Source organism: Rutidosis leptorrhynchoides, chromosome 10 (assembly GCF_046630445.1).
Source record: "Rutidosis leptorrhynchoides isolate AG116_Rl617_1_P2 chromosome 10, CSIRO_AGI_Rlap_v1, whole genome shotgun sequence".
NCBI lineage: Eukaryota > Viridiplantae > Streptophyta > Magnoliopsida > Asterales > Asteraceae > Rutidosis > Rutidosis leptorrhynchoides.
In genome coordinates this window covers 103,363,342-103,378,641 of record NC_092342.1, presented here as the reverse complement: position 1 = coordinate 103,378,641, position 15,300 = coordinate 103,363,342, and the positions used below count along the sequence as shown (strand labels likewise).

General features: G+C 33.4%; 3 protein-coding genes across 4 annotated transcripts; 1 reads left to right on the top strand and 2 right to left on the bottom strand.

The window, feature by feature from the left end:
* Positions 1–231: 231 nt before the first annotated feature.
* Positions 232–2,726, bottom strand: LOC139872689 (uncharacterized). 2 transcript variants are annotated; one of them, XM_071860617.1, is made up of 5 exons: positions 2,261–2,726; positions 1,476–1,623; positions 1,072–1,134; positions 893–987; positions 232–576 (listed from the first exon to the last, which is right to left on the bottom strand). In XM_071860617.1, exons 1-5 carry the CDS (start codon positions 2,612–2,614, stop codon positions 358–360), a joined length of 879 nt encoding a protein of 292 aa, XP_071716718.1. In that variant the 5' UTR covers positions 2,615–2,726; the 3' UTR covers positions 232–357. The 2 variants fall into 2 exon arrangements, with proteins under 2 accessions (XP_071716718.1, XP_071716719.1); XM_071860618.1 differs by lacking the exon at positions 1,072–1,134 and having other exon boundaries at positions 2,261–2,722.
* Positions 2,727–4,293: 1,567 nt separating this feature from the next.
* On the top strand, positions 4,294–6,231 carry LOC139873161 (pentatricopeptide repeat-containing protein At5g59600). Its single transcript, XM_071861093.1, has one exon. It carries the CDS (start codon positions 4,500–4,502, stop codon positions 6,090–6,092), a length of 1,593 nt encoding a protein of 530 aa, XP_071717194.1. The 5' UTR covers positions 4,294–4,499; the 3' UTR covers positions 6,093–6,231.
* Positions 6,232–10,769: 4,538 nt separating this feature from the next.
* Positions 10,770–14,869, bottom strand: LOC139872197 (histone acetyltransferase of the MYST family 2-like). Its single transcript, XM_071860034.1, has 9 exons — positions 14,637–14,869; positions 13,588–13,676; positions 13,402–13,461; positions 13,059–13,268; positions 12,804–12,872; positions 12,304–12,465; positions 12,030–12,123; positions 11,253–11,395; positions 10,770–11,158 (listed from the first exon to the last, which is right to left on the bottom strand). Exons 1-9 carry the CDS (start codon positions 14,773–14,775, stop codon positions 10,955–10,957), a joined length of 1,170 nt encoding a protein of 389 aa, XP_071716135.1. The 5' UTR covers positions 14,776–14,869; the 3' UTR covers positions 10,770–10,954.
* Positions 14,870–15,300: the final 431 nt, after the last annotated feature.

The following is a 15,300-nucleotide window of genomic DNA, read 5'->3' as shown; positions in this document are numbered from 1 at the left end:
AGTCGAAAAATCCAAAAATTTTCCACTAAAATTTCAAAATCGACTGGGGGCGGCGCCCCCATGTCCCCACTTAAGATCGCCCCTGCAAGCAGCCCATAATCATAACAAAGAAAATGTATTACTCATCTTCTTGTTGTTACCATTTTTCTGTAACAAGTTACATTATTTGCTCCAAAACTTACCACATTTCAAATGTATTTGTATTACAGCCAAGTGAAACTTTAAGTAAAATTATAGAACTCAGATACTTGTAACTTTTCATATAACTTTTTGAAACTTCACCTGCATTTGCAGATCCATAGAACACAATCAAAGAACTTACAACATTCATATAAGTGCTACTTTTTGAATAAAAAATCATAACCCTAATTCCTTTTTTAATTGAGCAAGTGCAGCTTCAATTTCATCTATGTTGTCTTCAATACTGCTTCCCTTATTACCTTCACTTTTAGCACCATTTGCAGGTCTACCATTACTGGAAGTTGTAGGTTCTTTGTATCTTCTCGTTGTTTCATCTTCGGTATCCGTGATGTTCAGCTCCTTTTCAAGAAACTCGACAAATTCTTCCCCAATTTCCTATCAAATGGAACAAAAAATGAATATTGTTCATTAACCTAGAGGTAACAATTTTAACTTATTTACTTAATGAGTTGATTTGGGTTATGTTTCATTTCCTACGGGTCAAATGAGTTAAGGTACATGATTCAACTAAAAAGGAGATAAGTTAAATGGGTTGAAAATGTTAAGAGCTAAAGGTCATCTGAAGTGTATTAGAATGTACAAAAACCTCCTAACAAAATTCAATGAAAAAGTAAGATTATTTTGTTACTACCACATTTAACACATTAATTATTGAAAAATAAATGAAAACAAATGTATAAAATTTTCTTACTGATAGTTCCTCCCACAAGCTCTTTGGTTTTGTTTGTGAAGGTGTAGCCGCTTCCCAGTTCTTAAATTCTTCTTGCAGATCTTTAAGGAAGTCCCCTAAAACAAGCAAATCGAGATTTCAAGAACAAAATAAACCTAGATTTTATCTTAAAGATAGCGAGCTTTGCCCAAAATGGTAACTTTTGCCATGTTCGTGAAGGATTTGTCTACCTAATGATATCTGAACATCCCTCATAAAATTACCTGCAGTTTAAACGGGTTAATGTATGAGGATAGTATATTGAAGCTTGATCATCTCAAAGATTAAGGCCCCGCTCGTTTTATATCAGTTTCTAGAGCATTTAATATCAAGCAAAGGCATTTCGATATGATAAACTATGTTGTGCACATGCATTATCTGATTGAAGCAAGCCAATAATGGGTATGACATATGACATATTAAATATACCAAATGCATAAAAAAGAAAAAAGAAACAAACGTTATTTGGTAAAAAATGAGTAACTATACTTGTTGCTTTAGTGGTCAATTATAAAAGAAAGCAAATACGAAAACAATAAACTTTTCAAAGTGAAAACAAATTTACCAAAACCATAAAACTCTTCATCTTCAGTACGCTTGTAATTAGACGCTTCATATGTACGGTTTCCAGAGTCATACTTCTTCCTTGAATCTGAGTTCATCACTGTATTGTATGCATGTTTTATCCTCAAAAATTTCTCTTGTGCATTAGCCTGAATATCAAGATTTCAAATATTTGTCAAACCAAAAAAGTCAAAGCCCTAGTCATCTCCTCTATATTCAGCTTATCCACACTATGCACTTATATAATTCTAGATTTAATGTATCTTTTTAGCTGCAAATATCCTGAATATGTTCAATACATATGTACAAACACAACTTAATATAAGATAAAAAGGCATTATGTGTTCTCCTTTGGATACAATGTTCAACAAATTCCATTAACTATTTACATTTCATCGCTTAGTTTTAGTCTAACAGCTTAGTGCATCGAAATGTATCTAACTTATCGCGAATACTTGTTAACCAGTGCCATATCGTCAGATCACAAGTTGTAGACACTGATATACATACAATAACAACAATTGAAAATTTTGATCACACAAAAATCATTTGAAAGCACATTACACACAACAAATATTCAGGATAAGCTGGTTACATGTATGTGCACTTAGCCCTTAATCCTTATAGTAATATACAATCATGGCATTAAAGCAAAATTACAAAAAAGCATTAGGCAAAAGTGCAAAACCTTTACTCACAGCTAATGATAATCTAGTAAAAACAAATAAAGCATATGCACCACCAATTCAAAATCAACATTTTTTAATGAAAAACAACAATATATACCTCTTTATTAACATCAGGGTGATACTTTAAAGCAAGTTTTCTGTAAGCCCTTTTGATTTCAGCAGGAGTAGCAGATGATGAAACTCCCAATACTTCATAAGGTGACTCTTTACTACCACTAGCTCTCACAATGGTAATATTGTAATTTCTTCTTTTTATTCTAATTAAATATCTGTAGCTGGGTGTGAAAAAAGGTTGAAAATTTATGGAACTAGAATTGAGATGATTGCTATATAACCCAAATCTGCAAATGGGTATCGAAAAAGATGGTTGATTTTGTATAAAGGAAGGGATATAGGAAGAATTCAAGTTTAAGGGTTTCAGATTTGGGGATAAAGATACATTCATATTCATCAAGTCATAACCTTGTATAGATTACACGCCAAATTTCAGGGGTTTGTGTTGTGAGTGTAGGGATGGTGGTGTAAACGTGTACAATGGTTATATGGTGTGGGTTAATTGAGCAGATAACACAGGTCAACTTCATCCCTGACGCATGACACCTTTTTCGTATGGTTTGGGGGGTAAAGAGGGGTTTTTTTACTTGACGGTGGTTTTAGTTAGGCTTCAAGGTTTCCTCTCAGATAGCGATTGAGTCGGGTTATTATCGCTGCATCGGCATAGTCAAAACGGGAGATGATCATAACGGGTGGTTTAGTCCCTCTCGGGTGATCCCAATTGCTGTTAAAAAAAAAGTTAATGGTGTTTGTATTTTTGTTTTTTTTTTGCTAAAAATATCGATTACCATTAAAATTATGAAACCTTCGTTAATAAATGAAGGAACATTTAAACCGATACACCCAACCTACACACCCACTATAGAGGACCTAGAATATACTAGACTCACTACACCAACACTTTGACGTTGGTTAGCCTTTAATTTTATAAATCCTTAGTGCACAATGTACTTAGGCGACAGTGTCGACCATATATCTTTAGGCGGTATAACCGACCATGTATTACTTAGGCGGCAGAGCCGACCATATAATAAGAACAACAAAAGTGCACTAAGAACTTAAACACAAACTAAGGCTTGATCGGGAAACTTAACAAAACCACTTGTATTAAATTACAATTACAATATTACTTACAAACTTTATCTTCTCTACTTTCGCTAACTCACACTCTTCTTCTCTTCTTCACAACTCACTTCTTATTTCACTCTCACAACTTCACACACCACAAATGAAATCTCCTCCCATATTTATACTACTCCATGGAACATTCTAGAACCTAGATATTTCCATGGATATATAAATATCTAGATATTTCTACAACCTACAAATATCTAGATTTTTCTTTTACATTTCTATTTCTAGATTTTTCTCTCATATTCTAATATCTAGATATTTTCTTATACATATTAATATCTAGACATTTTACCCATATACATTTACTAATTCCATATTATTCTAAATTTGCATTGTATTTTAACACCAAACGGCTCGCTAAAAGTGACATGCTATAACAAAAACAGAAGTAAACTTAAGTATAAAAGGTAGCCTTCAGGGCTTGCACAAAATGTTGGTCGGCATGAATTGTTATTTAGAGTATGTTTCTTGTCAGAAAACGTTGAACATATTTATTCATAAAATGTTTTCACCGTCGTTTTTTATGCCTTTTAAGTGTCTCTTTCGTTATGTAGAAGCTTTTTTATGCGTGCAAATCATAGGGGTACAATTATTCACATATATGATAAAAATAATAATGTTATATAAATGATTCAGTATAGTAGCGAAGAAAACTTAAGATTCAATTTTATATAGCTCGCGTGTAATCCAATGAATAAATAAATCTTTTTGTTCATAATATGTTGCAAGCAATATTGAACATATGACATGATCCTCTAGTAAATAAAACCAAAATAGATATTTCAAGGTTGATTAGCCCATTCATAGTTTAAACTTCAATAATTTTAGGACAACACCCTATCACAGTGAATGCTCATAAGAGTCGTCCTCTTTGCGTCTAAATATTTATATTTATATTTATATATATGTAATAAATAATGATGAGTTTATTTAGAAAATATCATCGCTCTTACATATAAGACTCAATAAAATCGGTTTATATTTTATCGATAATTAGTTGCACTAAAATAATTGTTCCAGTGATATTTCACCTTCTTTCATTTCGAAAGCCAAAATAAGATATCATCAAGCAAACAATGAAACCACTTATTTCAACTAATTAACCAACCCTTTTCCTACTGAAATGAACACTGGGCTTTATATTTCCTATGCACTGCTTTCATTCTTCTCAATCAGCTTCCGATGTGTACGCAAACATCATCCAAACCCACGCTCGAAATCAATCACTACAATCAGGCAAACGGCTACATGCTCACTTAATCATCAATGGGTTAGCTCGTTCCACCTACATTGCCTCAAAGCTCATAGCTTTCTACACCCAATGCCGACAAATACCTGATGCACGCAAACTGTTCGATGAAATTCCTAAACGAACCGCTCGTCGTTGGATTGTTCTGGTAGGTGCGTATGCACGTCACGGGTTCCACCATGAGACCATGGCTGTGTTTTGTGAGATGCTAAGACAAAGATTGGAACCCAATAAGTTTGTTTTACCGAGTGTTTTGAAAGCATGTGGGCATTTGTTGGATCGAAAAATGGGAGAGGTTTTACATGGTGTTGTTTTGAAACAAGAATTTGAGTGTGATGTGTTTGTTTGCAGTGCGTTGATTGATATGTACTCGAGATGTGGGAGAATTGGTAACGCGAGAAGAGTGTTTGATTCGATGGTGGAAGTGGATTTGGTTGCTATGAATACTATGGTTGCAGGCTATGTTCAACATGGGTACATGAACGCGGCATTAGTTTTGGTTGAAAAAACACGATCCATGGGAATTTATCCGAACTTGGTGACATGGAATACATTAATCGCCGCTTATTCACAAGCTAACGATGATTCAACTGTCTGTAAGCTTTTCAAATTGATGCAAGATGATGGGGTCGTTCCTGATGTCGTTTCTTGGACTTCAGTAATATCTGGATTCGTTCGCAATTTTCGGTTTCGTGAAGCTTCTGATAGGTTTAAGAAAATGTTGGCTACAGGGATTAAACCTACTTCAGCTACAATTAGTACGCTTATGTCTGCTTGTGCAATGGAAACAGATTCGGCGCGTGGGAAACAGATTCATGGGTATACATTGGTTATTGGAGTTGAAAAGGATGTTTTTGTTCGTAGTTCGCTTATAGACATGTACGCTAAATGTGGCTTCATAAACGAAGCCAGTACGCTTTTCAACAACACGCCTGAAAGAAACACAATCACTTGGAACTCGATGATATTTGGATTTGCAAATAACGGGTATTTTAGTGAAGCGATTAAGCTATTCAATCAAATGGTTGATGAAAAAATTGACCTTGATCATTTAACTTTTACTGCAGTTTTAACCGCGTGTAGCCAATCTGGGATGCTTAATCTTGGTAAACACATTTTTAATGTTGTTATGCAAGAGGATTACAAGATTGAACCAAGATTAGAGCATTACGCATGTATGGTGCATTTGCTGGGCCAAGAAGGGAAATTGGTTGAGGCCCATGAGATGATTAATGAGATGCATATTGAGCCTGATGTGTATGTTTGGGGTGCATTGTTGGGTGGTTGTAAACTTCATGGCAATGTTGGTCTTGCTGAGGTGGCGGCTAAGCATGTTGCTGAGCTGGAGCCTGAGAGTGCAGGCAGTAGTTTATTGTTGTCGGGTTTGTATGCAGATACGGGTAGCTGGGGATGTGCTGCGAAGGTTAAACGAGCGATGAAGAAAAAGAAACTGAAAAAACTTCCAGGCAGCAGTTGGATAAGAACAACATAAGGAAATTAGTTTGAGGATTCATAGGTTTACTAGTTTTCCTTCCAACTTTCTAAGTGATGAATTCATAATTTTACTAATTTTGTCTTTTGGAAATTATTGTAGTTATACTTTATTTGAGTAATGTAATAATTATGTGATTTTGTGGATACATTATACTGCAATAACTGCAATTGTGTTATCTGGATTGTTACATAGAAATATCCAGATATTACAAGGCTACAAACGACAACAGAGGTATGAATATATCAAGATGGAGTTTGATTAAGTGAGCATATATGTTGCTACAGTTTTATTTGTAAAGATCTTGATGATGAAGTTACTCGTCCAAATGATATCATATATTAGTTATAAGAGTAGTAGGTTAGCCATTATATACATAAATACTTTAGATTTTAAATTGCGAAATATCGATTAACCTGCCAAGCAAGCCTGCATCAGTTGCGGGTGAAATATGGTTTTACATAGTAGATTAGTATTTTTCCCCATAATTAATAATATGAAACCTTTATTCGCAAAGGTGGAGAGAATGTAAATGTAATTATTCTTTCATTGCCTTTATTCTTCCTGCAATATTAAAGGTGGTAAAATGGGTGGGTCGGGTAATCAAATAAATAAAAGTTCAAATTAACCTAAAACACTCCCGGTAGAAATTAAATTAAAAATAATGACAAAGTAGATGAGACCCATCATCATATCTTCATTTATCTTCCATCCCTAACTCCCCACACGTTCTGCACTACTCCCTCTTCAAATCTTCAACCTATATTACCACCTTTTTTTTTTTACTCCATATAAATGCATAAGATTACATACAAATATTTAAATTGAAAACTAAACCACTGGGGGCACCTGACTCCGGTTGCTCTTAGGTGGATCCGCCCCTAGTGACGATCCAAGTAAATCTGACTTATTGAGTGCATTGACCCATCTTTGACCGATCTTAATTAATCGCATCGAAACCCTCTCATAAATGCATTAATCGTTGAATTGATGGTTAATCTCTATTTTCGCAACCTTTGTATTGGCTCATCTCATTAATATCTAGTTTAGATTGATCTTATATATTTTAATTATCCTGCTATTCCATATCATGTATTTAAGCAATCAAACATGATGACGATGGAACATCAAGAAAGAGAAAAAGATACACCAATGCACAAGTTGTGAGCGAAATTGAAAAAGATTTTACCGTTTTGTATTTATATATTTCTAAAAACATCCAAAAGCTAACTCGTATATCCAACTTTTGTATATCCAACTTTTGTTCACATACATCACTCCACCATTTGTCTTATTTTCCATCAAAATCTTGCATAAAACATAATCATGTAATGCATATTTACATTTATTGTTACCATCTCTAAGTATTCATTTGTTCTTCAAGAGATAATTAGACAACATGGCTTAAAAATAAGGCCGGATTTTGGGGTGTGCTAAGTGTGGAATCCCTTAAAATTTAACAGGATGGTCCTACTTAACAACAATCATCAACCCGAAAAAGAAACTCGTGTTTTTATATACATACATGTAGTTCTATATGCATGAACCATCAAAAAAGAAACTCGGGCTAATAGAACTCCAAAAGTTGATAGTTTATAAAGAAAAAGGTCCAACAATTATGGATAACGCTCACATGTCTGGTTGGTGTGTAAAATATATTTACACACACTAACAAGTGAGCAGTATCTCTTATTGTTGGAAAAAAAAATTGGTTTGTCTCTGATAAACTTTTTGACTTCAATAAGTGACATAATTTTTATTTTGATGCATGAAAGCAATGGAATATATATGAAGTTTATGATTGTAGTTATTATTATGTCATAATCCAAAAAGTATAGAAAATAATTACAAACAAATGATGTATAATTACATTACATTGTCATGTTTACCTTCGGGCTTCCGGACGTTTCATGTCTAAACTATCCATCTTTTTTATTGTAAAAATAGTAGTGGGTCAATGATTGTTATTAATCTTCGTTGTCTAATTATTTGTTTAACAACAATGTCAATATTTAGAAATCATAACACTAGTAATAAGTGTAAACATGTGGCACATAATTAAGTTGAATGCACAAATCTGAAAGAAAACAAGAAAAAGATGTGAATGTATGCTTGACCAACTATGCGAACAAAAGGCAGATTTGTGAATTACCTCTGGATATTTTTAGATTTATATAGCTTCGCCACAAGGCTAAAATCTTTTTCAGTTTCGTTCACAACTTAGCATTGATGTATCTTCTTCTCTTTCTCGATGATCAGTTGTCCTAGATCACAATGGATGAAGAATGTGTGAATTTTATTTATAGCCAAAAGTTACATATACACATTAACTAGGATATCTGATTTTGTGAATTACTTTAAAGTAAATTAAATGCATTTCAATAACCCTCAATCTATGTTTTTAATGTGTTACTTATAATTATAAATGCATTTCAAATAACCGTCGATATATGTTTTAAATGTATTACTAATACTGTTTTAACACATTAGGATAATAATTTATGGACTATAATATAATGCATTAATTTTCATATCTTTACAGCTAATCAATAACCTGTTTAGGTTGGGCAGTCTGGATGGCTAGACCAGTTTATCTTTTGCCTTCTAACAACCAACAGATTAATCTTGAAAGCCATACTTGTTTATTTTGGTGATGAAAATGCTGAGGATGGTGTAATTGGTCATTAGTGTCAGCAAATTTGTAAAATGAATAAATACAATGATTTGGATTGTGGTACTGTATTGTTCGTAACATCCTCGTGATATCTTCATGATATTTGCATAAGTGTTACGAGTCAATCTTCTTCGAACTAGACGAGATAGTTTTTTTTAAACGACCCCATCAACGCATTTATCGAATATAAACAGAAGTATAGGTGGTCTATAGACATTGCCAACACCAAATACACAGTTTCTGCCTCAATAATCGCTAGATCGATCGTTGTTAAAGAATAGGGTACCAAGGTTACAAAAATCGCTACTCGCCGAATACTCTGTCGGAACTTTTTAGGGAGCAATCGTTTCACGGGGGTCCCTGTGGTATGTTCAAAAATACAACCGGAGTCCAAAAGAATTTTTTTGACTTGAGGGGTCACTGTGGTTTGCATTCGTTTCACGGGGAGTCCACTTCTATAACAGACGTTAGTTTTTCCGTCAAATCTCATCACATGCTAGGCATGTGAGGGTAAAATTGTCAAAATCTAACCTTACTCATCCCCATACCCCAAATTCATCTTCTTCCTTAATTTTGAAGATTTTCTCCACCCATTTCTTTTCCCTTTAATTCTTCTTCAATTCTCCTTTTTAAAAACATCACCTGTAACTTTTGTTTTATATTCATCAACTATTTCTTTTGCTCTTTTAAAGATAAAAGCAGTGTAGATCATCAAATCAAAGCAACATAATCAAAATCAAATATTTAAGTTTGAAAATAGCGACACACATTTGAATTAAACACTCAACTCATATTCCAAATTCGATCATGGGTTTCAATAATAATAACTTCATGGATTTAGCTTTGTTATTGTAGATCTGAAACGTCGGTGACGTCGGAGCCAATTGGTTACGATTATCCATTAATTGACGTGTTTGAATTTGCATACCATCGATGTGTATGAACTGGGTTTTGTTGAATCGATATGATGAATCGTTATAATTGCATACTTCCGAATTTGCATATGATGTGTATGAACTCGGTTTTTGATATGTGGATAATTTTTTTTATTTGTGAATTAATTAGTTTCTTTTACGAGTATTTATTATGTTTACGGTTTGATTGAATTTGTATTTGGTTTTTTTCATTCAATTTTTTTTTAACGGTTGATTCAATCGATGAAGTTTGGATAGTCCAAAGCTATTTGAATTAACTGTGTTTGCTGAATCGATGAATTTGTATTTGGTTGTTTCAATTTCTTTTAGTTTCTTTTAACATATGTGCATAATTTAAGAGATGGTGAAGATTGAAGTAAAGAAAAAGAAAAGGAGTTAATGAAGATTTAGGAGAAGAAATTAAGTTTTCCGATCTCAAGTTTTTGGATTTTAAACTAGGGTTTTGAAGATGAGGGAGGAATAATGAAGAAAAGGAAAAGGGGGAGAAAAAAAAATGAGAAAGGACATTTTTACCCTCTTGTGCAGAGCATGTGAGTGAACTTAACAAGATTTTTAATGTCAGTTACAGAATTGGATTCCCCCATGAAACGAATGAAAACCATAGTGACTCAATTCAAAAATTTCTTTTGGACTCCGGTTATAATTTCGAACATACCACAGGGACCCCCATGTAATTTTGTCCAGCAACATGGGAAGTAACTGGATTGGACTTTTTATACATTGAAATAATAAATTTCAAAATTATATGTGTAATACAGGAAACACGTAAACATAAAGATAAACGTTAACATAATTGTCTTGAAACATAAACATGATCTTCGATTGTTCAAGAACTCTAGAATTCTAATTTAATTTCATATTAAAATGTTGATTGATATTAACTTTGGTCAATTTTGACTGACTAAATCAGACCATGGCCAACTAAATCCGGTTTTAACACATTGACCGACGTTGACCTATTAATTACTCGGATTTTGGAAAAATCGGATCATCCGGTTCCAAAAAAGAGTAATCGGGGAGTTTTATAACACTGAACAAATCAACCGGTCATCAAAACACAACACAGAGTAACATTAAAACTATTCAATTTTGGTTGAGCCACAATATCAAAGTCTGCTGTTCAAAGTGCCAGGTTATAGGTGCAATAGAACAAGGATCTAGGAAGTGGATAACAACGTTTTTCCACGATTAAAGGACAGACACGGATGAGTCATTAACCCAGCTTTACATATACGAGATGAAAACGATCATGATTAACCTTGTTCTTTGTAAGGAGTCCAGATCAATTTGGTAACATCAACTTCAAGACCACCACGACCAGCAGCTTTTAGATGACGATCCAACACTTTCGGATCTGCACAAATCACATGTTGACCTTTTCTGTACTGAATCAGTTCTAAAGCCTGAAGAGTTGTTAAAACGTCTTCTGCCCTGATGGCTGTCATGTCACTAAGCTCCTGCATAACAAACAAACGGATTATTATTATTATTACTATACAAAATCAGAAAAATACAAAATGAGACGTGGGGATTGTAAACTTTGTAACAAACCTTAATGGATATGTTGCCTTTGTGTTTTTTCAAAATGTCTAAAAGGACCCTGGTCCAATATCCCCTGTAGCTAAGCTGTCCCAGGTCAGAAAGAGGTCTTTCAGGCGTCCCAACTTTACCTTCTTTCTTTGAAAGTTCATACGCTACACCAAACACATCATTCACATGTCAAATATTAAAAGGATAAAAGCAAAATTAATAAGTTAGCAGTTTCAGTCTCTAACCTGACTACCCAGCTCATACAAGTCATATGTAAAAAAAACATTTTTTTTTTTCTTTTTTCTATAGCAGTTATTGTAAAAAAACATAAACCCCTCAAATTTTATAAGAAATTTTCAAAAATTATACAGAACAGGTAATTATATCGTAAAATACATCTGGAAATGACTTTAGCCTAATGTATGCTACATAGATTTAAATATTATGTTATCAACACTCCAGTAACCCAAATTATATTATTTTATTATTTCTTATCAAAATAAACCGTCAATGATATGCTACATAGATCTTAATATTATGTTATCACGCTCAAGATACTAGTTTACATCTTAGACTAAACTTCTGTACGTCATCATATCACAAATTACATATCAATATAGCAATACATCACTTTAAATATTTAAAGTCACCATTCCTCGAGTCTCGAGATTTCATTAATTCAATTTCTAAACTCTTTACTGTCTAGGTCACATCTTATCCTATATTTGGAAAATAAGATAATGCTAACTCAAGAGATTTGGCACAACACAGTAGAGATAAAAAGGGAGGGGAACTCACAAAATGCAATAAGGAATTTTCCGTAGCCTTTTCTTTGATAAGGAGGAAGAGTTAAAATGCATGCTAGATTGAACGATTCCTCTGAATGCTTCTCCTGCAATAACAGAACAGAAATAAAACAAATACGTAGTTCTTAAATTTCAAAAACAAGGGTGAAACTTCCAGAAAGTTAATCATATATATCTAAAAACCACAAAAATACTAAGATTAATACTGGTATAAATTAAAGGTAAAAATTATTGAATCAGGGAATCTTGTACAGATAATTTTTTACCTTTGAAAAATAACCAACCATGTGGCAGCCACGATCATCACACTCACACAGCACGTAAAATAAAAACAAGTCGACATCATAGTAGAGGGTCTTGTGATCAAGAAACAATTTTGCTAGGTAACAAAGATTTTGGCCATACACCTTGTTCTTTTTCCCATCAACCTGTTTCAAGATTCGGTTAATACTCAGATTATTTATTGTGACGTACAGTTATAACCAACTCTCCTTCGACGCAAATTTCTAACAGAAACTTTAGCATGTGAAAACAAACAGCATATACTGTGAAACAAAAATAATATAGCTGATTCCAATGTTGGTGTCATAGAAATAGCTTATTTTTTATTTTTTATATTGGAAAAATGTTGAGAAGTAAAATTATTAACTCAAAAGTATGAATTTTCAATCAAACGAAAATCCTACACATTTTAGATAATCAAGTTATAACCTAATATCTAAATGTACAAATCTATCTTTTTGGGAAGACATGTGCATGAATATACCTCAAACATTGACAGCGTACCACTCCGATATATCTCATCGCCAGGAGGATGCTTGAGATCACATTTTTTCTAAGTCCAAAAAAAAAAAAAAGAGCAATATTAAAATTTATTGCAATTTTTTTTTTTTTTTTTTTGCCCGGATTAGAAAACCATCAAACGATAACAACTCGGCTACATGTAGTTTAAGCATTTTTAGCATATTGAACAAACACGAGATGATAAAAATTTCAGAAATGAAACTGTAGCAGAGCTCACCATGTGTCTATGAAGCTGTTCTTTGCGCTTCATGAAATTCAGACAAAACTCACAAAAGTAGAGTTTGAGCGAGTCGTTGTATTCAGGCGGGAACGGGGAAAAGTACCATGTCTCGATTTCATACCTTCCAAGTTCAATAGCCGCAATGTTTTTAACTTTTGTGAACTCTTCATGTTCACGTAAGCTGGCAGCATCAAGCTCTTCATGACCCTAAACAACCCAAAAATAAAGGTTCAAAAATTAGTTTGGTGAGACGTCAAACACTTATGTAGGTGTATGTGATCGAGATATTTAACCAGTCACATGAAGCAATATATGTAAGAAATAACATACTAAAACAAACCTCAACATGAGTCTCGTCAATCTTACGTTTCTGGTGGCGTGTCATTTTCAAGCCTGTTACCTAGAAACATCAATGCCGATTAACAGAAATGAGGTAAAGTTTGTTTCAAAAGTCGACAGATGAATCAGATACGTAGAAAAAAATAACAAAATTTACAGCAAGAACAAGAGTATATCATATAAGTACCTTGTCTTCCACCTTTTCATCTACATCGTTTTCTACTGAATCAAGATCAAGTTGTTCAACTCTAACCCACTCATCAAGCCTCCTATTGACTGCCAACAATAATAACTGAAGTCATCATTATATCATATATCATGAAACAAAAAAGAAAGAAAATAATACAGCACATGAATACACTGTTATTTCATATTTCAAAACATCAGCTGCATACATCATTTCCTAACAACTAATCATCTTTCAAACTTTACAGACCTTGTGAGTATGCAAATTCAAACTATTTCAGGTTGCACCATTAAATTTTAGTGTCTGTGATTGTCCTAATATTTTACCTGCATACATCTATATCCATAATTAAACTCATAGTGATTGTGATTGTGCTAATACTTTACCTACATACATCTATATCTATATTTTAGGTTTTTAGTGATTGTGCTAATATTTTAACTACGTATATCTATATATCTATATCAATATTGAAACTTTTAGTGAAAGTTATCGAGTATAACCAAGATTCACTGTTACAAATTATTGATTGCTGCAAACTATGTCCAAAATTTACAATTACAGACTATCATTTAAAACTTTAATGATTGCAACATTTTAACATACAACTCGCCAAACCGATGATCCATTTGAGAGTGTCTCATTATTCAAATGTATTGCAATAATAACCAGCGGCTATTAGTTATCGTTTCAAGAAAAAATCTAACAACAACTTAGGGTTGTCTTTAAGGAATAGATTGTGCAAAAAATAGTGGTACATTTTGTTAGTTTATACTACTAGGCAATTGATGGTTAACTGTACAAGAAAATAATGCATGTTCTAATTAATTTCTTAATGATAATCCTTTAGGGTTGTCATTAGAAAAATTAATTTAATGGTTAATTTCTTAATGCATGTTTTAAAGCCCTAGATTAAAAATTGAAAAGAAGAAAAAAAAAAAACCTAATTTATAATCCTAGGGTTTTTTCCTAGTGAGATCAAGCATAAATGAAATTGGCAGCATACATATATAATAGAAGTTCAAAGCAATTAATTGTAAGAAACATACACTCGGTGTAATGAACGTAGTATTCGTAGTCATTAGGTCCACCGCCGTGAAGTCGCCGGCGTTCAATAACTTTAACGGGATGATGTTTGCCGTCTCTCCACCGGCACAGAACGCGAGTGCCTACTTCTAATGGTTGCATGATTTTTATTTGAGGAGTCGGTGTTGTGAGATTAAGTTCGGTTGACGATGGTAAAAAATGGTAGGTGGTTTCAGATTTAAAAAGTAAAGCGAGAATACATGTGAAATAAGAAATAAAGAAGGTGAAATGACATTGTAAATAAAGTGTACAATAAATGTAGTTATAAGTTTGAAATTTGATATCCGTATGTCTCAATATAATAGTTCATAAATAAAAAAATGGGATTTTCTCTCATGCCCAGAATCATTTATTAACACTGATCATGCGTATATTTTTCAGAAGGTAAATATGCGCGCTCAATACGTATAAAGAGGTTTAAAGATTTTAGAACTTAACTCTCCGACCTGACTACCGTGAATAACCTAGGCCGACATGATGATGTCGGCGGGGTGGCTAAGTGGTTAAGTCCACCTTTGATGACGGTCGTCGATCAGAAGGCCCTAGATAAGGTTGTAGGGAACAGTCGATGGAGAACTAAACTGATAACCTTAGGAGACGAGATGATGATAGATGTTGCGTAAGATG